The sequence below is a fragment of the Callospermophilus lateralis genome, chromosome 3 (assembly GCF_048772815.1).
Source record: "Callospermophilus lateralis isolate mCalLat2 chromosome 3, mCalLat2.hap1, whole genome shotgun sequence".
Lineage (NCBI taxonomy): Eukaryota > Metazoa > Chordata > Mammalia > Rodentia > Sciuridae > Callospermophilus > Callospermophilus lateralis.
In genome coordinates, this window is record NC_135307.1 from 177384792 (window position 1) to 177409832 (window position 25041).

General features: G+C 49.3%; 1 protein-coding gene across 15 annotated transcripts in view; it reads left to right on the forward strand.

The window, feature by feature from the left end:
* Positions 1-25041, forward strand: part of Epb41l1 (erythrocyte membrane protein band 4.1 like 1) — a 121611-nt gene that overhangs the window by 84195 nt on the left and 12375 nt on the right. For 9 of the 15 annotated variants that reach the window (XM_076851794.2, XM_076851789.1, XM_076851791.1 and 6 more), the window contains 6 exons: positions 99-274; positions 2002-2150; positions 5604-5786; positions 16231-16629; positions 18425-18529; positions 20308-20391. In XM_076851794.2, coding sequence (XP_076707909.1) covers positions 99-274; positions 2002-2150; positions 5604-5786; positions 16231-16629; positions 18425-18529; positions 20308-20391 — 1096 coding nt within the window. Of the gene's footprint in view, positions 1-98; positions 275-2001; positions 2151-5603; positions 5787-8442; positions 8542-12508; positions 14492-14979; positions 15088-16230; positions 16630-18424; positions 18530-20307; positions 20392-25041 lie in introns of all 15 variants that reach the window. The other 6 variants (XM_076851784.1, XM_076851786.1, XM_076851795.1 and 3 more) reach the window with 4 other exon arrangements.

Below are 25041 nucleotides of genomic sequence, written 5' to 3' on the forward strand. Positions count from 1 at the left end.
TTGATGGGGCAGTGGGACAGAAGGCCTGCTGTGGTCTAACCTTGGGCCTGGCAATGCAGGTCTGATCCTCCCTCCTCACCTCCATCCTTCCACTGCAGGTTGGTGTCCCCTGAGCCTCCACCAAAGGGCTTCCTGGTGATGGGCTCCAAGTTCCGGTATAGTGGGAGGACCCAGGCACAGACCCGCCAGGCCAGTGCCCTCATTGACAGGCCTGCACCTTTCTTTGAGCGTTCTTCCAGCAAACGGTACACCATGTCCCGCAGCCTTGATGGAGGTATGTCCTAAATTGGAAGTGGGAGAAGAGTGTTTTTTAGAGGCAAGTAAGGGAGTGGATATGCCAGGTTTCGCAGAATGAGTAGTGATTCTTAGTGAGCAGAGTGAGCAGGAACACATTGCAAGTTCGTTCATACCGATCATGGTAGCCCTGAAGTACCACTGTACCTAGGCAGCTCTTGGTAATTCAGTGCCAACTTTCCCACTACCACTTGGGATGTGCCACTGCTGCTCTTGGGACTTCCCACAGCTTCCCTGAGTCATGACCTTGTGGGCTCCTAGGTTCAGCCAGATGGTTTTCTGGGCCTCTTGCCTAAGAAGCTCAGCAATGCACAGATTGACATCCTACAAGGAGAATGCATGTGTGGTTCATGCAAAGGAAACGATGATCTCTGCTTCCCTTCTGCAGTTACCATTCCTATTCCAGGGGCTAAATGAAGCCTACTTTTTGGAGAGCAGAAAGCAGCAGAGGTTATCTCAGAGCTGGCAGAGCTCGTCAGAGGAGAAGCAGAAGTCTGGACTCTAAGCCCAAAGTCTAGGCTCTCATCTAGACTCACTGGAAGATCACCAGTGGGACCTTTCCAGTCTTGAGGGTCTCAATTTATTCTCTGTAAAAATAGGGATAGTAATCCCCATGGTAGCCATCAACACAGAGTATTGCGCAAATCAAATGAAATAGTGTGCAAAAATGGGTACTTTGCAAAGTGAGTATGCATGAAGAGAAAGGATGATTAGCAAGGTGCAGTGATGCATGCCGGTAATCCCAGTGACTTGGGAGGCTGAGGCAAAAGGATCACAAGCTAAAGGCCAGCCTCAGCAACTTAGCAAGGCCATGAGTAACTTACAAAGATCTTGTCTCAAAATAAAAAAATAAAAGGGCTGGGGATGTGACTCAGTGGTAAAGTGCCACTGGGTTCAATCCCTAGAACAATAATAACAAAAAAGGATAATTACTCTCTCTATTTTCTTCTTTTAGAGGAGGCCAACCCCAAGGATAAATATCTATGATCTAGCTATTTTAATTCAGTGTTTTCCAGCCTATTTTTCACCAACACTCAATCCATAAGTGTGATTGGCTTATGCCCAGTGCCTAGTGTGAGGTCTATAATCCTATCCCAATTTTCTATTTCAGAAAAGTATTTTGAAATACCAGTTAGTGAGAAAGATGTTTACTCTAGGGATCCCCTTGAATTCTCACTAATTTATAAAGAAGATAAGTAATTTGCAATCTTTAGGACTTTAGTTTTCACCAGTAAAGCTAATCTTACGATATTTGTATATTGCTAAATAATGATCAAGGGAGTATTCTGTCACAAGTGACCACAGCCCAAACAGCAACATTTATGGGCCAGCATCAGTGGAAGGCTCACTCCTTCCTGAATACTCTCTTAAATGCTTACACACATTAGCTATTTGTTCCTCACCCCAAGTGTCTATAGCAGGTACTATGTATGGATGAGAAAACCAAGACCCGGAGAGATTGTGTAATTTACCCAAAGTCACAGAGCACAGTGGATTTGAGATTTGAAATCTAGCATTGCAGAAAGTAGGAAGGGGCCTGGCTGGGAGACAGTTCTGCTACTCACCAGCCGTGTGACTAGGAGTGGGCAATAGGTTGGAGGTTTGGAAGTTGGCTCCATGAAAGCATGATTAAGCAGCAGCTGGGCTGACCTCCTGTCCACGCACAGACCTCTCACATACTCATCTTGTCACCTCTGCCCACTTTAGCGGAGTTCTCCCGCCCAGCCTCAGTCAGTGAAAACCATGATGTAGGACCTGATGGTGACAAGCGAGAGGAGGATGCAGAGTCCGGGGGACGGCGGTCAGAGGCTGAGGAAGGAGAGGTCAGGACCCCCACCAAGATCAAGGAGCTAAAGGTACGAGCCTGGCTTTCCTTTATCCTGTGCACTGGGGATCAAGAAGCCAACCCATGGTTTAGATTTACCTCTAGTTATGGCCAGTCACCCTTGCTGTGGGGTGCTCAAGGCCTTGCCCTTGGGCCTTCCTGGGTTGGGAGCAGTGGTGGGCATGCTGTCTGACTTATACTCTTCCCTCTTCTTGCCCAGCCTCCCTGGGGGGCCTCGTGCCCTGGAGGACTTGGGCCTCCTCTGGCTCACTCCTTGTCTGCTCCTTTATAATCTGGCTCTGCATTACCTGCTTCCTCCCCAGAGCATGATCAGATGTCACCATGGGCCTCACAGTGTGAGGTACAGGTGTGTCCCCTTCCTGATGCCTTAGCACCCCACCCTCAGTGCTCCTGCAGTAATGCACAATCTCAGCCTTACATGCACTCACTCTCAGACACCCCCGCACCCCTAGACTGACACACACGGCTTCACACACAGGCATGGGCACACATAGACCAGGCATGGCTTCCTCTAGGAGTTGTTAAACAGGTTTTTTTCCCATCGTTTAGTTTTGCCGTGTGAGCATAGGCCCCTGGACACACCTACTGCAGCAAGAAGCATGAGGCCCCAGACACCTCAAGCCCCACAAACCAAGCGTGGCTCTGCCTGCTTTCCTCCAGAACCCTGTACCCTTCTTTGCCTTTCTGAGGCAGTACCCTACTTCCCATCCTGCACCTACTCTGGCTACCTCACTGCCCTATGGGTGGCCCAGCAGCTTCCTGCGCCGGTGCTGCTTGGTGGAGTGTGAGTGTGCTGGGCCACCTTGCTGGACCAGGCCAGTCGCGGTATCTCTAATCTGTTTGCTCTACTGACCCTGATGGTTCCTTTCCCTCCTGCCATGTCCCACTAGCCGGAGCAGGAAACCACGCCGAGACACAAGCAGGAGGTACTGCATGGGACCTGTCCCTCCCTACCCAGCCATTCAGATCTCCAGCTCATGTGTAACCATTTCACAGTCCTTCCCCGGCTCATTCCCCCGACACCACCTCAGCTTCATCTCCACTGGTCCTGCCCTCCTCCTTCCTGTGATCCCCCCTCTCTAGTCACCCTTGCTTCTGCCCTTATGGAAGCTCATCTCTCCAACTCCCTTCTTGGACTCTGCCCCCAACAAGCCATCTGTCCCTCCCTCCTCACCCCTGCCACCCTCCACCTAGCTTCACCCTCTACCTCTCTAGCCCACCTGATGCTCCATGCTTGCTTCTTACCTGACCACCCCACCTGTGTCCACCAGCTCTTCCAGGCCACTCTGTGCTTCCATTTAGCTCATCTCCCTGCATCCCCCACTCCGACCCTTCCTTAGATTCATTTCCCCCACAGCACTGTTTGGTCACTCCTCCATCTCATCTGTGTCCTCACCTGAAGTTTCTTTTGGTTTCTCTTGGCAACCAGATGTGTGTGGGGGCGGGGGTGGGTGGGAGGGGGGAGCATTTGAGCACATCTGCCTCTGCTCAGACTCCAGTTCACTTCCCTCCAGGGCAGCTGCTGTTGCAGCTCCACCAAAAGCCTCTTCTCCTTTTCTCTTCCTCTTCCTGTTTGTTCCCACCCTCAATTTATTCTTCCTGTGTTCACTACTGTTTCCCTTTTACAATTTCCAAGAGGAGGAGGTTTATCCTTGGGCTACCAAGGGAAAGGGTCAGATGCTGGGCCATACCAAGGGCCTGACCTGGGAGCCCTGAGATCTGGGTTCCAACCCAATTCTGCACTGACTCTTCAAAGGTCTTAGGAAAGTCTCCTCAAGCCCTAGCCCCCATCTGCACAGTGAGGAATTTGGAATAGGTTTCTTTCTTTCATTTTTTTTCCTTTTATAATGGTTATGGTATTTTAAAATAATTATTTTATTTATTTTTATGTGGTGCTAAGGATCAAACCCAGTGCCTCATACATGCTAGGCCAGTGCTCTACTGAGCCACAGCAGGCCCATGGACTAGGTTTCTTCAATGCCCTGACCGTCAAGTCTCCCAGGTTCCCAGATTCCCACTGTACCATGTTCCCTTTGGGAGCATGACATGCCCACAGAGCCAGCAGGCCTATTTGGGGTCCTCCTGGATTGGGACCCATGAAGTATTATAGCCCAAACCCACCCCTTGTGCAGATTCCATCAGATTTGACTTCTTAGGCAGATGTTTTCCTGTGGGAAGTTCAGTCTAGGGAGAGAGGCCAGAGGTAAAGGCAGGTGTCTGGAGGGATGTAGAAGCCCCAGTGGGATCAGTCTCCTTCTTGAGGGAGCTTAGGAGTCAACCACAGTGGCTCCCTGGATGCCATGGATAAGCCCAGAGGAAAAAATCCAGATTTGTCCAAGGTGTGCTTAACTCTCAGGTTGTTCTCCTAAACCCATCTGATCTGACTTTAATAAGCTGAGATTGTCCATTTCTTGCCCTTAACAGAGCTATCATGAGCCTTCAAACAGCCTCATGCATGGGCTCCTGGCCCACTGCTGTGCCTAGAGGCAGGCAGTTAAACAGCTTTGACAGGCCACCAGTGGCTTGTCCTCGCTGGACCTAGGCAGAGTACTCCATCATGCTGCACTGACAGAAGCTCAGACTTGGTGGATTAATTGAGGACACACCCATGACTCCAGATATACCTGGCTCAGTTCTTGTGCTCAGCTTTGGGACTTACCCCTCTTCTTCCTGGTCTCCATTCTTTTTGAACATCCCGCAGCATCCTAATCTGTAACTGGCCATGTCTCAGCTCATCTGTTATTGGTGTCTGTACACAAAAGGCATCTGGAGGATCCAGGTGGTTGGGAAGGTAGTGGCTCACAGCAGAGAGGATTCACAGTCTTTTCTTGGCCCCTGGTCCCAGTGAGGGAGCAGGCCCCGTTTCTATGGATAGCACTAGCTTTAGGCATTCTGCACTTTGGACCTCCTTAGGGTATGAGCAGTTGCACAGGTTGGACCTTAGAGGGACCTAGACTGAACATCCTGCTAGGTATGGTGGTTTAAGTCTCCACCAAAAGGTAGGAACTAAGGTCCCAGAGGGACCTGGAAGGCTAGCCTGCAAGCTAGAACAGTCCAGGACACATGACAAGGGAGTTCTGAGTTCTTGCTCTGGTGCATGCTGTGTGCTATGCCAGAGGAAAGCCTTCTGTGTGCCTTACTACCACTGGGCTCACAGACCTGAGGGGCTTTGGTTAAGTTGAGTGTTCAGAGGTCAGGGAGCCAGGCAGGAGAGAAGAGAAGATGGCTTGATCTGGAGTCTCCTCTTTGTCAGCACAAGTGCCCTGTGCCTCAGTCAGTGTATCTATTGGGGCTGATGCTTCTTGGCTCACTTGGCTCCTGGGGCTGCTGTGAGAGAGAGGCAGTGTTGATCACATTGCTGGTTTTGGGGTGGTGATGGTGATTGCTGCCACCATCCCCAAACCCTGCATCCCCCACTTGGAGTTGTTCGCCTAACACTGCTGTCCTGTCTGTCCGTCTCTAGTTCTTGGACAAACCAGAGGATGTCCTGCTGAAGCACCAGGCCAGTATCAATGAACTCAAGCGGACCCTGAAGGAGCCCAACAGCAAACTGATCCACAGGGATCGAGACTGGGAGCGGGAGCGCAGGCTGCCATCCTCACCTGCCTCCCCCTCCCCCAAGGGCACTCCTGAGAAAGCCAACGAGGTAGGTGTCACCCTGAAGTCCTCAACAGGGACCCTGGGTAAAGAGGCAGTGGGAGGTTGCAATGTAATGACTTACACTCATCCTAACACCAATATGCTTCCCCCAGTGTGGCCTGGGCTGATGGGGATGGAATGGCAGGTTAGGCTCAGGGGGACACATTCACTAAATCTTGGAATCCTGAGTCCCAGAGACCACCCTGAAACATGGAAGCTCCAAAGACTCGTGGTAGCTTGGTGTACTCTTCTTCCATCAGCCAGAGTATGATGGGGAAGGGTTCCTTGTTAGAAATGTGGGTTCCAGGGCCCCTTCTTGGTTCTGCTGAATCAGATATTTGGTGGTAGAGCTCTGGAACCAGCATTCTAATCAAGAGTTCTAGGTGATTCTCTTGCACAATAAACTTTGAGAATCTTGGTAGCCCTATCCAGTAACCAGACCCTTTTGCACATGTTGTAAAACTGCAATGTGTGTGTGTGGGGGGGGTGGTCCCTCCTAGAAGGAGCCCCGGAATCCACTAAAGGGGATTGGGTTCACCACACAAAGCACACCTGCTTCTCGGGCTTCCAAAAAGGACCCCACACACTCTGCCTTTTACAGTGGAAAGTGTGGACAGTGTTTTCTCTATTGTAAAAGAGATAAAGATAGGATTTGGGAAATTTCTATATTATAATCCCAAGCACTTGCAAAATCTTGGCAATTTTTACCCCAGTTTATACATAGGTATTTCTCCCTAGAGAGGCTGCTGATTGGTCTCAAACCAACTGTGGTCTAGACTTGTGCTGCCTGGGTTGAATTCTGACTCCACTGCCTGGTAGCTGGAGGACTCTGAGTTTGTTATGCCTAATCTGTCTGAGGCTCCATTAGGCAGAAATGTTCATAGGGATATTGTGAGAATCAAATGAGGTAATTCCTGGAGAGGGACCAGCATGGCACCTCAATGCCCAGTACAAATTACTTACTGTTTTATTTTATTTAAATTAAAGTTTGAAGGATCTTGAAACACTTAGTTCAAGGTCCTTTTACAGATAGGGGTACTGAGACTCAGAAAGAAGAACTGTTCAGCATTGTAGTTGAAAGAAGAGGGGCCATAAGCCACTTTTATAGTGTGGCAGGTCATTGTATTTACTACCAAATCATATCTGCCTTGGAGCAAGACCAAATCATGAAGACCAAGTATGGAGTGCATTGTGCATGTGCTTCCCTCTAATGATTTGAAAATGGGTTTTGCAGCCATGATCTAATTTGTAGAGCACTTGATTGAATCAGTACTAGCCATGGTCTGAGCCTGCCAGATATCAGGGCTTTGCCTAGCATGTTGTAGCAGAGCTACTGGGATTCCCTGATTGCTGATTCACAAAGTTAGGGATGCTTTGGGGGCTTTCACGACTGCTGCTCTTGAAGGAGGGCAAACCTCTGCCTGCATCTACTAAGGGCTTCTGTGGTCCCTGGCACAACCAACACTCTGACTGGAAATTGGGGAAATTGGTGTCTGGTTTAGTGATCTGGCGCTTACCTCCCCCATCCCCTGACTCTCTAAAGAGAGACTTGGCCAAAGTGGCTTTTAATTGTTCCTGAGGTAGGCCAATCCTTGGCCTGGCTGGAGGTGAAGTGGGATGCAGAGGCTACTAAAAGGGTCAGACTCCAACAGGGAAGGGAAGAATGATTACTGGTGACCTGGGGTCTGAACCTCTGGGTCTCAGAGCAGCCTGGCTTGGGGATGTGCCCCACCTGCTGGTGATGTCTGGAACTGCTAGAAGATGAGTCAATAACAAGGTAAAGTCTGTTCTGCTGCCTCCTTATCCCAAGCTGTGGGGTCTCCACTGCTTTAAACAGTTACAGCCTAAGAGGTCACCTTGGAACTGTGGGCATTTAGAAATGGCTTATAGGACAGCTTGCTTTTAAGAGCAAAGATTTGGGAGATGGGGAGGAACTGTAGAAAGGATTTGACTGGGTCTTTGGGTGAGTGATTTCTGAACTTCATTGCCTAGTCTGTCTAAAGAGGACTGGAATTGCCACTCCATAGGAAGGTTGTAGGCAAGATTGAAGGAAATAATGAAGATTAAAGCACTTTATCAACTGGGAAGTGCTAGACAATTATGGAGCCATTACTGATGGTGACTAGAATCCCTGACCCAAATATGTGCTATGTGGGTGACCCTGCAGAGAGCTATCACCCAGAATTTCTAGTAATTTCCTCAGAGCTTTTTGGGTCCCATTCAGGCCATGAGGAGAGCAATAGATCCAAGTTTTAAAGATAATTCTTTAAATGGGGCTGTGCCCCAATTGCAGGATTGAACCATTAGTCTAAGCCAATAACACCCAGCGGGGGGACTCAGAATCAGGGTCCAAATCGTGTGGTTCCATAAATCCCAGAATGTTAGTGGGCAGGCCACAGGGACCATCTGGGACCTCAGTACTGCCTTGTAGCTGACTGTGGGACTTCCTCCCTTAAGTGGCTTAGAAGGGCTGTCCCTCTCTGTCTCACCCACAGAGTGGCTCCTTCCTGACCGAATGCACAAGTCCTAAGGAGGTGGGACTTACAAAACTGGGCTATTGATGGACTTTGTATGTCTCTCTCTCCTGCTTTCTCTTTCTGTCTCTGTCCCTCCTTTCCTTCCTCCCCCTCTCTCTTTCCTTTGGCCCTGGGCCTCCCCTGCAGTCCCAGAGGACCCAGGACATCTCTCAGCAGGACTTGGTACCCGGAACAGCCGCAGGCTTGGAAGTGTTCACTCAGAAAAGCCTCGCAGCATCACCTGAGGTTACTGTTTTCACCTCCCGTACCCCTTCCTCCTGGGGCCTCCAGCCCAACCTGATCACCTGCTAGGGGTTTTAGAAAACCCTTTCTCTGGGGTGAGGGGAACCAGACTCTGCCATGCAGAAGGGAGCTGTGGGTGGCCCATGCTGTCCCCATGCTATGACCAACACAAGCATCCCATCCCAGAGATCCATAAAGGGCCAGCCCTTCCCTCATCCGTGTTTCTCAGGAAGGACAGGAGTGCAGTCATCTTAGGAGGGCAGAACAGCCAAACTGCCCCTGCCTTAAAGGAGACATGGTCTCTTTTTCTCAGGCACTTGTGAGGCTGAGGAACCTGGAGGCAGGCTCTGACCACTGAGCATGGGGGACTAGGGGTCATGGCCCCTAAATACGTTCATCTTATCTCTGTTTAGGAGCCTGAATAAGGTCTAGCTGTGGCAGTTAGGGCATAGCATTTCATCTCTCCTGGCTCCAGCTCTCTAAACTCCTCTGGGGTTTGGATCTGTCTGGGTTTCTAGGCAGGCAAAAGTAGACATCTTTTTTCCAAGAGCATCCTGGGTCAGGCAAACATTCTAAATGAGGAGGGCACTGCTTCTGGGCCTGGGATAGCAATGAGTTGAGGGTTCTTGGAATTTTCTGTGGCCCTGCATGGGTACTGAGGATAAAATCTAGGGCCTAGCAGCAAGGGTCACATTCTTCTTGTCTACTGGGATTTCGTAGGCTGTTGGGGCTGGGAGGTACTGATCAGCTGGTTTCTGCACCTCCTCTGTTGGCATGGTGTCAGGGTGGGGAGGGGCATATATCTTTCTCTTTAATCAGAGGAATTTCTGGGGCTACTGCAAATAAAGACATTATGTGAGCCACGAATATGGTAAAACATAAATCCTAATTCTCCATGAATTTTTCTTCTATATAACAATAAAAACTAAACTATTCTCACTGTCAGTTGAGGAAAGTTGGACAGGAGTCAATAGCATCCCCCCAAGACCAGGGACATAGTGATGCCCATGACCACGGAAGCTCCTAGAACCAAAGGCATGTGCCTATAGTGGAAGCAGAACCCAGCATACACCCTTCATCCACCTCCGGCCAGTAGCCATCAGCCTCCTCCACAGAGGGACTCTCACTGTCCCTGACCACAGCCCATTTTGTCTTCTGTCTTCAGTTAGGAAGTTTCTTTGTACTGATTTAAAATCTGCACTTCTGCATCCATGGCCTGTGGCCTCCTCCTGCCCTCTGGTACCTTGGATCTGCTCTGCAGCCCTCCCCAGGCCACCCCCGACAGGGCTGCACACCTTTCCTTTCCTGAATGCTCCTGTGCCCCTCAGCAGTTTCTCCCAGGACATGGTTTCTAGAGGGTCCCCCATCCAGCATCCCATCCTCCTATGAAGGTCAAGGCCCAGATGTTTCGCAGAGTTCCAGGGGGAACCTGAGAAGCCTGGAGTCGGCAGAGCTGTCCTTTGGGGAGAGTTTCTTCTTGTGTGTAGCTCATGTGGGAACCAAACTGGCTCCTCTGCTCCCATTTCCAAGACTGGAGCAGATGCAGAGCCCCTCGCAAGTGGGGAGTGGTGCTCTGAACAAGGCACTGAAGGTTCCCAGTTGGGAAAAAGAATAGCTGCAGGGCGGTGGCAATCTGGGGCCGCCCTAACATTGTTCCATCTTGTGATCTGGGCCAGATGTGCCTTTACCAGTGCATTGGTGCTAGCAAAGTTCTCTCTCTCTTTATTTCTCTCTTTTTCCTCTTCAGGATCCTATCTATTTGCTTATTAGAAGTAGAATTCCTCCTTCTTCCCCTACTGTTCACACTGATCTTATGCAAGGCCCTTCCCTCTGAGACCCTCAGTTTCCCCTTCTGAAATAAGGGTACCATTGCAGGCATCACAGTTGCCAACTGGATTAAATTTCATAACTTGGAGGACTGGGGACATAGGTCAAAGGCAAAGTACTTGCTGAATGTGCAGGGGCCTGGGTTCAATCTCCCAAGTACCCCTCCCCCCCCCCCCCAAAAAAAACCTACTTGGACAAAGGGCAGCATTGCCTGGCACATAATAACCAAATATCACTATGTGCTTCTCTTTTCTGTCTGAAGAATCTTTCTTCCATTCTGTGCCAGCTCTCGCCCTCCACATTGTTGCTTATCTAGCCCAGTTCTTATTAGAAATGGAGCAGGAAAGTTCCAGAAGGGGCCTCACTGACCAACTTTGGCTTTCATTGCCAGGCTCACAATGTTGGTAAAGCTGAAATGGAAGCATCAAAAGGAACAAATTCCCCAAAGAGATGAGGAGCCCTGACTTCCATAAACTTTGGAAGCCAGTCCTCTGATAGTTCAAGTGCTGGGGTCCTGAAGGCCCTAACGACCTGAAATAAAATCTCAGAAACCTCGCTAGATTTTGTCTAGGCCTCCCCACTTTCTACTCTCTCTTTCCTGTTGGCAGAATTCTTCTAATAAGGTCTTGTTCTCTATCATGGAGTCATGATTTGATAAAATGGAGTATTGAGGTGGAGAGTTACAATGCTCTTTTGATCCTTCAAACTCCCTCAGATCTTATGGATTCATAGACTTTTTGCCCAGTCATAAACTAAAAAAGAGCCTAAGGCCATATAAACCTTCCCCCTCCTATTGCTAGAAACAGTTTTTGACAAATACTGCAGAGGTGGTCATGGTGGGGTGGAAAGGACATACATCACAGAACTTGGAGTTAGCCTTTGTCCCTGGCTCACTCTGTGACCTTGGACAAGATGCCTTTCTTCACTAGTCCTAGGTAGGGTTTCCATATCTGTTCTGAGGGGCTTTAGTCAGAGCAGTGATTTCAAAGGAGAGTGATACATCAGAGTACTGGGCTGCCTGATGTTTGTGTTACATACTAGATGAACTTCCATTAAGATTTTGTGGGAAACAAGTCTTCTGTGGCTCCAAGAATATTAGAAACCCAATGGCCTTCCTGCCACCTTAATGATTCAGAAATCCATCGTTGCCCCCAAGTACTGTTTGAAGACCCCTTGTGGCAGGGGTCTTCAAACAGTACTTGTCTACTGACCATTCAGTAGACAGTTGGGTTTGCTGGTCCCTCTGCCCCATGATGATGCCTGGGTCTATAAGTCTTTTCCTTCTGTGTTGTATTCTGGTCAGCCCTTTATTACCCTATGAGTTTTGTTAGAATTCTCCAAGGATGGACCCTGGTATTTATTTCTTTGGGATGGAAATCCATAGTATTCAAACTTTTTAAGCCATTGTGTTGACTGTCACTAACCTGGCCATTTGGCATTTTTGCTAATAATCAAATCTGTTTCCTTCCCAGAAGCTCTTATAAAAAGGTCAGATTTTAGACTAGGCCCTGTGGAACTCAGTGCTTCCCTTACCTTGGCAGTGGATCACGGGTGACACCCATCTTCCAAGGTTGTGAGATAAGTCAGCAGAGATCCAGGCACTGAAAGGCATTCTTATCCTGACTACGTCATCAAAAGTGGTAGCCATGACCAAGTCACTGACCTTCTCTAGGCCTTGGTTTCCCCCCTTACACACTGAGGAGATTAGACCGAATAATGTTTTGAACTCTTTCAGCTCTAACATCCAGAAATTCCCAGTGATCTAGGCACTTTCCCCTCTGAAAGTGGTAATTGTTTTAGTAAAAGAGGAAGAGGAAGAGTCCTGGCCCATCCATGGATCTCACTTTCTCCATCGTTAGCATGGGGAGAGCATGAGAACCCATCCTGTCTTATCAAGTGGGGGATGGGGTTGAGGAAGGTCAGTCAGTTATTTTGGGGTGCCTTAATGGGAAGAATAACCTGTGAGAAGGACTGGCATAATCATGCCTTTCTCTCCCCCACTGGTTCTGGGGACATGCCGTCCCAGTCCACACTGGACTACCTTTTGGTGGTAGATTGGTCCCTTTTTACAGAGAGAAGGGTGACCCGCCCTTCAGGTGCCTGTTATTTCATTTTAACTCTTCTTGCTCCAATTGTAACACAGGGTTCGGAGCATTGGGTATTTATAGAAAGACAGTACACTAGGCCAGAAGAACTCGGTCTCAGTCTCCTAAAAGTGGCCAACACACAGCAGGAAGAAAGTGAGGCAGGCCTCGCTGACATCCTTGCCGATGGCAGACTCTCCAAGGTAGACATTCTGGTGGACAAGTTCAAAGTCGAAATGGCCACAGAAGAAATGGTGGGAACCAAAAATGCCAACACTCAGCAGCAAGGGAGGATGATTGCAAGTCCAGAAGACTTTGAGTCGGTGTGGGAGGAAGGCCCCTGGGTCAGGGCAGGTCCTGGAGGGGTTGCCCAGGCTACAGGATGCACATTGTCAGACAAGCTCCTTGAGGTCTCTGAGTTCAGGGTTGGCACCAGCGAGGCACCCATCAGGAACTTCCCGGTCTCAGATGGTCAGTTGGAGGATCGTGCAGAGCTAAGGAAGAGGCTGGAAGAGCTCCAGATGTGTGGAAGATCCACAACTCCAGGAACCAGGCCAGCAGAGGTGGACATCCCCTCTCCAGCCTCTGACAAGGGAGGCCTCCAGTCATTTCTGTTGGATCCTGTTCATGCTGAAGCCAGAGCTGACTCTAGCGATGAGACTGATACCTCCTTTGCAGAGAGGAGCTTCTATCTAAACTACGGAGAAAAAGATTCTGAAGATCAAGTTCTCCCTCTGCCTTTGGAAGAGAGAGAAGACCACCTGGATGCCCCTCCTGGGGGACACATCAAGCTGGAACTGCCAGGGGACCTCCCAGAGAGCTCAGAGCTGAATGCCGCAGACCCGAGGGGCCCCGCCACAGCTGCTGGCAGGAACAAGGATGAAGCCCATATTGCCTCCTCCGAGGAAGGAACCAGGTCTCCCAGGAACCACGGAAGACAGGATGACCAGCAGGGACCTTCTCCAGGACACACATTTGCTGAGGACTGGGAAGAAGCACAGCAGGAGGTGGAGGGAGAGTTTCACCCGACAACCAGGGCAGCTGAAAAGGAAGAGCCCCCTGCCCGTGGGAACTTGAGGGAAAAGGCTAGAACAAGTCCCTCAGCAGGATGGAAGGACCACTCCACTAATGGAGGAGGCAGGGTGTGCCTGGACCCCCAGGCCCATGCCCTTCTGTGGACCATCCCTCCTCATGTCAGGAAGCCAGTCAAACCAGACAGAGGCAACTTCCTCCCCAAAGAGAGGGGAGCCATTCATACCCAAACTGGACAACCTAAGATGGGGGACCAGGAAGCCTCAGCGTTTCCTCATATGGAGGTGGTCACCTCCCTGCCAGCCTCCCCTGGTCACTTTGAGGCTCTGGAAGCTCTGGAGGAAGCTTCTCCAAGCCCAGCTTCTCATGGATCAGGGGAGCCTTCAGAGCTCAGGGATCTCTTTGGAGATCAATTCCCTGTATTTCTCAAACATGTCCAGCTTCCTAAAGACAGCCCAGAGCCCAAAGACCAAGTTGGGTTAATTGTGCCCCCTGACACAGGAGGCGAACGCAGGGCACCTCCAGTGGCCAGCAGAAAGCCCAAAGTTGTTCCTGAAGAAGCTGAAGGGGTCGTAACTCCGGGGTTGGTGTTCCCTTCGGGAAAGCAAAAAGAGACGACCTCTTTCCAGGATAGGGGACAAGAGGGCTCCCTGGAAGACATAAGCAAGACCTCAGTGGCCAACAAAATTCGGATATTTGAGACCCATGGAGCTGAGACTCGTCGAGCTAGTCAGAGTGAAACAAAGGCCCTTCCAAATGAGTTGACTTCAGAGGCCTGCATGGGTCAGTTAGAGCAACAGCGGAATAAGTTTTTAGACCTGGGCTTCGTCCAACTCCAGCCCCCAGGGGACTTTGCCAGTCCCCAAACCGCACATTCCTCAATGATGCCTCTGGCTACCAGACACTTCAGGGAGGGCATTTCTACCACACTCCACCAGGAAAGACGCACAGAACTAGAGCTCGTGTCCCCCCATTCAGGCTGCGAAACCACGCTGGAGGAAGCGCCTGGGGTAACTGGCTTTGTGAGCCCCCGCCCCCATCGTGCCCCCCACCGACCGCATGCCTGGTAGCCTTTTAGAAGCATGATTCAGTGGCCGCTCATCATTACTGCAACCCAAGGCTGCTTGTCCATCCCTATGAGGTCTTTTCCCCAAATGCACCTATGAGTAGCCCAGGCTGAAGGATGGGGTCATCTGCTTGGCCCACGTTAGCTTGGCCACAAAGACCCTCAGCTTTTGGTATGACCTGGTGCCCAGAGGGTCACACACACTCCCGTGGAGAAGGTGCCACCACTACCAGCAGATTACATGCTTGCCTTGCTGCCCCTCCCCTCTCGATTCCTACCTGTCTTGCTTGGCTTATCCAGTGATCTTTCTTCATCCTGTCCCTGGTCTCCTGCCTTGTGGAAGCTGACAGTCCAGAGGTTGCCATCCTCCGCTCTGGTTCCCTTTCAAGTTTCTTTCTGCCTCCTTAAGACTAACTGTCTTCTCTAATCCAGAACAAATCCGGAGATGCGGTCAGGGAAGAGAAGCGCTTCACCAGCTTAGCCGCGAATGCCCCTGGGAAGGGGGGGCACCTGAGATTCACCAGCCCCTCGGGCCCTCAGGTCTCTACAGTCCCTCTATGTCCTGATGACCTAGTTACCTTCACCTGGCCAGGATGCTTCGCTTCTTAGATTCCCACCTGCTGTAGCAGCGACCCCCTGTGGCTGCTCCACTCTGGCTTGTCGGGAATATATTCCTCACACCTCTCGACCTTCCAGAAACTGGCTAAATGGAGGCCCGTTTAGCAAGTGAATTTCTAAGCACACTGAATCTCCAGAAGCTGAAGTCAAGTTCCTTAAAAAAATATTTTGTGGGTGTTAGATTGGTTTTTTTAAAAGAAAACAATGTCATGGACCAGCCAAAAATGTGTGTGTGGTGTTTAATCCCTGACAGGCCAGTTGAGAGGTATGTATAGTGGACAAGAGTTGCTAGCATCTCCTTGGCCTGCTGTTGTCAATTACACTGATGGGACCAGAACCTCCTGTCCATGGCCTGCCCACGGCCCACTCACGGAGCTAAGGGTGGATCTGGGGTAGCACCCGGCTCCCTGGAAGCTCGTCCCCAGAGGGCCGGCCCTGAATTGTTCTTCCCACTGTTTGATGCTGACCCTGTCCACGGAGATTCAGTGGAATTGACAAGCCTTGCTGGCTTCCTCTGTGTTCCTCAAGCTCTTGGCTCCAGCCTCTCTGCCTCCTCCCCTGGGTTTCCTGAGTACCTAACCTCCCTCCTAAGTTTGTTTCTCGACGCCGCCTGCACGGATGGGCCTGGGGTCCGGGATTCCATCCCTGCCTTTTGCACAGTGCCGCTTCTGATAGGCTCCTCAATCCAAGCCTTGGATGGGGCCTCCTGTCCAGGACTCACTGGCAGGATATTTGCTTTGAACTCGCTTTTGCCATCAGTGTGAGATCCTTGGGAAGGAGCATCCCTCCTCTTGAGAAATTTTTTTCATTTTTTAAGCTTGTTATGATTTCAAGGAACCTTTCCTGGGTTTGTTTTGTTTTATTTTTTGATTTTTCATTTCCTGACCTGCTCCATTCAGGACCTCAACACAGCCTCAAGATTTCTTCTGACATGCACCATCTTGATGTTCTCTCTCTCTCTCTCTCTCTCTCTCTCTCTCTCTCTCTCTCTCTCTCTCTCTCTCTCCTTTTTTCTCTCCCCCTCCCTACCCTGCATCCCATTCCTCTGGTTTTATCTGGCCATAGAGAGCAGGGCTGAGGGAGGGATCGGAGGAGAAAGTCAAACCACCACGTCCCCGGGCCCCAGAGAGTGACACAGGAGATGAGGACCAGGACCAGGAGAGGGACGCAGTGTTCCTGAAAGACAACCACCTGGCCATAGAGCGCAAATGCTCCAGCATCACGGTCAGCTCCACATCCAGCCTGGAGGCTGAGGTGGACTTCACGGTTATTGGTGACTATCATGGCAGCGCCTTCGAAGACTTCTCTCGCAGCCTGCCTGAACTCGACAGAGACAAAAGCGACTCTGAAACTGAGGGCCTGGTGTTCTCCCGGGATCTCAAGGGGCAGGATGATGAGTCTGGGGGCATCGAGGACAGCCCGGATCGAGGGGCTTGCTCTACCCCGGATATGCCCCAGTTTGAGGTACAGTGGAGCTTCATCGAAACCTGGGCCCAACCAGGCACTGCATGCTCAGAGGGCCCTGGGCCATGCGGGAGAAGACTGAGCAGCCAGCTGCAGCCTGAAGCTGTCTCATGTTGCATGACTGTCCCTCCACAGAACAGCATGGCTCTGTGCTCGCATGTTGCCATATCGGTTTACCCCTAACACGCGCTCCTTGGTGTTTTAACCCTGTGACCCCATTGCTTGCTGAGGTCAAGCGATGATAGGTGGTCTGTTCTCACTCAACTCCTCATCTCCTGCCTGTGTTGCATGGCACCTGCAGAGAGCATGTGTCTGTAGACTCTCAGGCTGTGGAGCCTGGTCTGAAACTTGAATGGTTTTTCTTCATTCAGGCTCAGGCTCATCTCCCTGGGCTTCCTGGGGAAGGAGCAATAGTTTAAGTTCATCCAGCCCTGGGGTCTCAGGATGGTAGTGGGAAACACCTGGAGAAGAGGATACATAGTCATTGAGAAGGACACAGGGACTAACTGTGCCTGAGCTTCTCTGTTTTGTGGCCCTCCTCAGTAGAGCTACAGAGAGATCTTTCTGAAACTCATCTCTGTCCATGTTGCTCCTTTGCTTCCTCACCTCTTCCAGCCTAGCCTCCCTCCCATGTTCCCAGTAAAATGCCAGCTCATCCATTCTGGATTCTCACTCCATACTGTACCCTTTGGGTTGAAGGTTGTCCTCCCTTTCTGTGCCTTGCTCTGAGATAGAGCTCAGATGTCAGTTTCCTAGCATATGCTTTCCTGACTACCCTGTGCAGAAGTGTCACTCTTGTTGTGTACTCCCCCCACACTCTGTAACGCCTCTGCTCCAACAGTCAATGACTGACAGGCCTGCTCTACCGCCAGGTGGCAGCTCCTCTAAGCCTGGCACCTTCTCAGCACCAAGAGATGATTCATTGAATGAATGGCTAGATGGCAGGGTTACAACCATCTGTAAGAATCCCTTTCCCCCCAACAGCTAGATGACAAGCTAGTGTCCATTCATCCATTCAAGTTGTGTGGGAAAACCTGCAGTGGGAATAGCACAGCCTGGTGGAGGACTTGGATCATTTAGCTTAAGACTTCTAGAGAAAGTTTGGAGACAGGTGGCCTTCAGGCCAGATCTAGCCAGCAGATGTGTTTTCTTTAACTCTGATTTAAAAATCATGGCATTAAATATAAAATCCAGGGATTTATTATATCATTTTTTTAAAAATCAGATGGTCCTATCTCTAGAGGCTGTGATAACAGTTGGCCAAGCCTGAGTGGAGTCCACCTGCTCTCCACCACCTCTGCCCTCAACCCTCAACCAGTCCCTTCACTTATTTACACCTTCTGCCTCACCCCTTGCAGGCCTCCATGTGTGTGGCTCCTGCTCTAGTTCGAATGAAGCAGTTGGAAGGTGCAGGCTTAACTGTGGAAGGCCTTCAGGATTCAGCAATATTATGTGCACAAGGGAGACATTTAGCATGGGGACCAGCACAGGGCGTATTAGTAATAGAATTATGAACGTCCTCTTAATGGTAGCCTAAAAAGGCATACAGCCCCCTTGCAGGGACATGGAGCAGGGACACAAAGCAGGCCTGCCTGGAGCTGCCAGCAGCTCTGGCTCTCCCTTTGGGCTGTTTGTCTGTGACTTCACACCATGCCTCTTCTGCCCTGACCTCACACCCTCCCAGAGACCCGGCCAGCTGTGGGGTAGGACACAGCTCTTAACCTATTCCACAGTTGCCTGTAAGCAGACATCTTATGGGTCTTGAGTCAAAGTGTCCTTCTTTGTTTCCTTATAGCCTGTGAAAACAGAAACCATGACTGTCAGCAGCCTGGCCATCAGAAAGAAGATTGAGCCAGAGGCCATGCTGCAGAGCAGGATCTCCACTGTGGACCACACCCAGGTAGTCTACACTTCCCACTGGAGCCTAAGCATGGGTATTGGGCATTGGGTGTGGGTTCCCACTGCCATGGTCAAGCTCCTTGGCTAACCTTCCCACCTCAGCTTCCTTGGAACCACCATTTTAAGCCTGATGCTCTTTTGAGCCTCAGGGTCCTCCCCAAACTCGGGGGGTGGGAGTAATAGGGAAGATCAGACTTTTTAAAGTCTTGATTTCCCCTTCTGTAGGAGTGTTGCAAGGTCTAGTGGCTAGTGGGTTAAGACCTCTGTTTTTTTGACTACTTGATGGAATTGGAGGGATTTTTCCCGGGATGGCTTGGGGAGACCAATCTCAATTTGGTCACAACAGCTCATCGTGGGTAATTTTTTTTTTTTTTTTAATGTATGGAGTGCCCAGGTTAGTTTGGCAAAATGAGCAAACTAGGTGGGGAAAAAAGCACCAGAGCCTTTTTCTTAGCATCCTAGCACCCTGGCGAAAGCCAGGCACACTGCTTAGGGTGTGTTTACCACGTTCCTTCTGTGGGTTTTAAACTTTGAAAATTGAGGTTATGGGCCTAAGAGATGCCCTCATGATTCTTTCTGGCTGGACAAGCTGCAGTTCTTGCAGCTTTCCTGTCCTAGAGACCAATCTTTGTTTCAAGAACTGAAATAAGGACTGGGGATGTAGCTCAGTGGTAAAGTGCTTGCCTAGGGTGCACAAGGCACTGGATTTGCTTCCCAATATTGCCAAAAAAGCAAAAACAAAACCAAAAAAATCTGAGATGAGACATAAACCAGAAACATAGGCAACGGTGTTATTTCCAGAATTTTCTCTCCCACTTGTGTAAAAATGCTATGAGTTATGAGGCTGCCTAGCATCAATCAAGACTCTAGTGCCCGTTAAGACTCTTAAACCTCCCTTTCAACATCAACCACTCTGCTCTGCTCCCTTATCCTGCTTTTGGGCACATCAGCTGCATGGGGCTGGGGCTGGGGCTGAGGCTGTGGGTAGATGAGGTAACAAGTGCCTGATCCAGGTATGATCAGAGTTCTGATGAGCTGTGTGACCTTGGGAAAATTGCTTTTTCTCTCTGACCTACTTTGTTTTTAATAACTCGCATTTTGTTTTCATACAGAAAAGTAAAAAGAAACTAAAATTGACTCTAACTCTCATAGCCTGATAATTCTTATTGACATTAAAACAAAACAAAAAAAATTTTCAGTTATAAAATTTAAACAGAACCAAATGAAAATTTTCTTATGTTGCCTCCCAGGGGAAAAAAAAGTATGCATATCCCAATGTAGATACTTTCATCTCTATATACTTAAAATTATTACAAAAAGTGATTATTTTCTTTTTTTACCTTACTTTTTAAAATATATATTTTGAACATCAGCATACATTAACATATGGGTCCCCAACTTACTCTGGAATTGGGACCTAATTTGATTTGTTTTCTCCCACTGATGTATCCTATCATGGTTATTGTCTTCTGCAGTTAATATTCAGTGCTGTGGTGAACTTCCTTGTTCATATTTCTGTGTGAACTTTTGAAAAATTATATCCACAGGATAAATTTCTATGGATTACTAAGTCAAAAGTTACATGCACTGAAATTCAGATAGAATGTGTCAGATTGTCTTGGATTATATTTCATTTGTCAAAGAAAAATGTTGAAATGGGTGTGAACTGCTCCCCAATGCATGCTCATTCCACAGCCTGTCACTCTGTAACTGGAATGATATGAGCCCAGGTGACAGCTGAGGGCTCTCTCCATCTCTAACAACCCCTATTCTGGCCAGCAGGTTGATGGGAGTGCCCCAATGGGGAAGGAGTTCATGACAACCACCCCCTCCATCACTACGGAGACCATATCCACCACTATGGTAAGTGGAACCCAGGAGGCATCCTTATGACCAGCCCCCTCACCCCACAAAACAGCCAGATAAGTGAATGATGTCCAGGCTGCTTCAGGAAGCTCGAAGCTGCCCTGTCCCCATTGGAGTGAGACATACAATCATTTACTGTCTGGAACCTAGGTTGCCCCAGGACATACTATCAGACCTCAGTTTTCCAAACCGAATGATGTGGGAGGTGGAATCCCTGAGTCTGTTTTCCGGGCCATCTCAGCTGTGCAGGGGAAGAGGGAGGATGGTACTTTTTGATTCTTAGCATGCAAGAATCTTATCTCCAGATTCTGCTGGTGAGTCTCGCCTCCAGGCTGAGAGCCCTTCACCAGGGCCCACATTGGAGGCTACTCTTGTCTCAGGCCACTTCCTCACCATGGTCAGTAGATGGCAGCAATGAACCTTAGTTTGTAAACTCAAGATTTTGGACACCTTCCAGGAAACCTTAGGGTTCTGCTACCTATTTACTGTCTGATTCATGAAGGAAGGTCCTTGGCCACAGGTGTCCTCATCTATAAAATGGGAATACTCCCCATTCTGCCTCATTCATAGGTTCTTTTTTAAAGTATTTTTTTAGTTGTTGATGGACCTTTATTTTATTCATTTATTTATATGTGGTGCTGAGAATAGGACCCAATGCCTCATACATGTGAGGCAAGTGCTCTACCACTGAGCCACAACCGCAGCCCCTCATAGGTTCTTTTAAAAACTTTCTTTCTTTTTTTTTTTAATATTTATTTTTTAGTTTTTCGGCAGGCACAACATCCTTGTTTGTATGTGGCGCTGAGGATCGAACCCGGGCCGCACGCGTGCCAGGCGAGCGCGCTACCGCTTGAGCCACATCCCCAGCCCCAAACTTTCTTTAATATATAACTTTCAGTTGTAAGATGGACACAATACCTTTATTTTATTTGCTTATTTGTTTATTTTTTTAATGTGGTTCTGAGGATAGAACCCAGTGCCTCACATGTGCTAGGCAAGTACTCCACCACTGAGCCACAATCCCAGCCCCTGGTTCATAGGTTCTTAAGAGACTTCAGAGCCTTTAATAATGAAATAGAATAAATAGCATTCAGCACACCGATTATGGTGTCAGGCAATAAGCTGAGAACTTTGAATAGATTATGAAACCAAAGCGGATGTTCTCTTTTACATCCTTTACAGATGAGGAAACTGAAGTTCAGAGAGGTAAAGTGACTTACCCAAGGTCACACACAATAAGTAACAGTGCCAGGTTAAGCCCAGGCATCCTGACACCAGAAGCCCCCCTTTCAACATCAACCACTCTGCTCTGCTCCCTTATCCTGCTTTTGGGCACATCGGCTGCATGGGGCTGGGGCTGGGGCTGAGGCTGTGGGTAGACGAGGTAACAAGTGCCTGATCCAGGTATGTCATGAGCTACTAAGAGTTGTATTCAGATACTTTCTCTTGCCAAACCCCGATACACACATCAAATGAGAATTCTATTGATTTAGACTGTTCCAAAGGTAGGTTTTGAATAAATAAAAATTTAGGATCAATAAACCCAAACCAGTTACCTGCCTACTTTTCCCTGGTCACTCGGTTCCTCCACTCCTCCCAACCCTTCACCATGCAGCATTAGGATACTTGTAGGGCTAAATTTAAATTTGACCTTAGGTGAGTGGACAGTTACAGCATTCATTTACTCATCCATCCATCTATCCATCCATTTGTTCCAAAAGCATCAATAGGTCTCTATGGTCTGCCTGAGGGGAATACAGAATCAAAGAAAATACACTGCCTGCTAGGATTCATTTGTTCAGTCATCATCATGAGCATCTGTAATGTACTGTGCCCCTGTATGTAGGTCCTGGGCACACAGTGGTGAACAAGGTCCAACTCTCCCATTTCCTGGCTGGGTGACCTTGGGCAAGTCACCTGAACCTCTCTAAACCTCAGTTTTCCCCATCTATAAAATGGAGTAGGGGCAATAACAGCACATATCTCAAAGGGCTCATGTGAAGATGAAAGTAATCTGTGTGAAGCCCTGAGAACAATGCTCTGCACACAGTAAGTGGTCTGTAGATGTGAGCTGCTGCTATTTCTTTCCTTCCCTCATGGAACAGCTAGCCTGGGGACCACTGGGAGGATAACTCTGGGTGACACCTCTGGCAGCAGGAGCTGGGGAAGGCATTATCTGGTCAGGGACAGCTGAGCTGTGCATGAAGGATAGATTAAGGTATAGTCACAGCAGAAGCCATTCTAGGCAGCAGACAGAGTAGGGGTAATGGTGGACATCTGAAGGAGAAGGCAGTGGTCAGTGAAGTCAGATATCTGTCAAGTGTATGAGGAGCTGGGGGAGGAGCGGCTGGAAAGAGGGCTGGTCCAGAACCTTCAGGGCCTCCAACATCATGTATGAAGTCCAAACTTCATCCCAGAGACAATAGGGAATCACTTAAATTTTTAAAGTAGGAGCATGATATCATCAGTTATGTGTTTTGTTAGGAAATTAGCCACTGTGTGGAGTGTGGACTGCAAAAATTCCTCCCTCCCCTTCCTTCCTCCCTCCTTCCTGCTTCTTTCCTTCCTTCAATAAATATTTATTGAACACCCAGGACAGGTAAAATACTATGCCAAGCACTGAATCCAGCCCTACACTGGGAGAGACAGAAAGACAAGTCAGGGGATGGGCATAGGAGCCCATATCCAGAGGGGCCTGGCTGGAGCTTGAGGAGGTGGATGTAGAGAAGGTCCCTGGGTTAGGGAGGTCTGGAGGGAGGCAAATACAGGATTCAGTCATTGGTAGAAGATTCCGGTGACAGGAGGAAGGAAGGAGTGGGGATCTTGTTCACTGGCCAGTGGTTCTCACAGTGTGGTCCCAGGCACCTACAAGAAAGGCAGATTCTCAGGCCTGCTCTAGACCTCTTGACTCAGAAACTCTGGGGCAGGGGCAGCAATCTGTGTTTTCATAAGCTCGCCAGGTGATGCCCATCAAGTTTGAGAACCACTGATCTAAGCAGCATGAGAGGAGGGTGCTCTCTGTGTGTTGGGGTGAGGAGGCAGCCAGTTCCATTTGGGATCCTATGAGTCTGAGGTGCCTATGGGACATTTCCAGGGGAGAGTCCAGGAGACGATTGGCCTTGAAGGCCTAGTGCTAGGGAAAGATCCAGTCTACAGGTTAAAATGGGGATTTTTTTGTTTTTGTTTTTGTTTTTTAATATTTTTAGTTGCAGATGGACACAATGCTTTATTTTGTTTATTTAGTTTTATGTGGTGGTGGGGATCAAACCCAGAGCCTCACACATGCTAGGCAAGTGCTCTACCACTGAGCTACAACCCCAGCCCGGGATTTGGGCCTTGATGAGGCAGCAGAAGTCCCTAAGGTTGAGGGTGGCCTGTGAGGAGAGCCCTGAGTGTGAAGGCGGGACTGCCTTGGCCAGGGAGAGGACCACTCCTCCTTGAGGATACAGGAGGTGCAGGGAGGAGGGAGGCTGCCTTTGTTTTGAACAACTTGGTCCCATTTAGTGTTTTCGGTGTGAAGACAGAGGAGTGGCTTGACCCCAGGAAAGGGAAAGAGGGTGCCACGAGAGACTAAGCAGCTCCTTCACAGCATGGCCCTGATTAAAAGGGCTGGTGGCTGTTCTCTAAGCCAGAGGAAGGCTCTGAGTCCAGAAGCTACCCTCACACTCGGGATCCCAGGTGCTTCTGAGAAAGTGCCTTGTGATGGTGTGCCAAGTGACCAGGTCACCGACAGCCTCTGCTCGAGGCAGGTAGAGGGGAGGCAAGGAAAAGGCAGAGGGTTTCTGTTCTCTCCTGTCCCTTGGCAGGCAGGCAGGCAGGCAGGCAGGCAGAGGTCCAGGCCAGTGCCATGCACAGAGCAGGACCAGGGGACAGTCAGCTGAGAAACTGCAGAGTTGGTGGTTCTGGGCTCCTGGATAGACCAGGCTGAGCCTTGGGATGGTACAGAAGTGGGAGGTAGCAAAGAGCTGGGCCTCTGGTCAGATATGGAGCACTAAGTCCAGGAATGATTCCAGGAGGACCTCGTGGTTAGATCTCAAGGTAGAACCAGGAGAATGGGCCTGAGAATGAAAGTCCCAAGGGCAGAGTGGTGGCATAGAACATAAGCCCCTGTCAGACTTGGGGTCTTCCTCACGTGGGGTGAGCTTCTGGCTGTACCACTAACTTGCTGGGGGACTTGAACAAGCCACTTAACATGCTTTTGCCCTCCTGTTTCTCATCTGCAAATCAGGAATATTAAAAATTATTTCCTACAGTTGTGAGGATTAAATGAGGTCATGCATGTACTAGCCTCTGATGCCTAGCACATAGCAAGTACCCAGAAAGCAGTAGATATGATATTAATCACCAACCTATATGTCTATATTTCTCCTACAGATTTTAGTTTGTGAAATCCTTTCCCCTCTGTTAGCTTCATGAGGTCTCCATGGGAATGAGCATGGGTCCCTTTTTACCGATGAATCCATGAGACCCAGAGGGAGGAAGTGGCTCTGCCCCAAGTCACATAGCTAGAATGTGGCAAGGACAGGACAAGAACCCGAGTGTCCCAATTTCTCTGTTAGTACTTCCAGAGAGCAGTACTGTGTCTTGTTCACCACAGTGTCCCTCACACCAGGCACTCAGTAAATGTTCGTTGAATGAGTGAGTGTG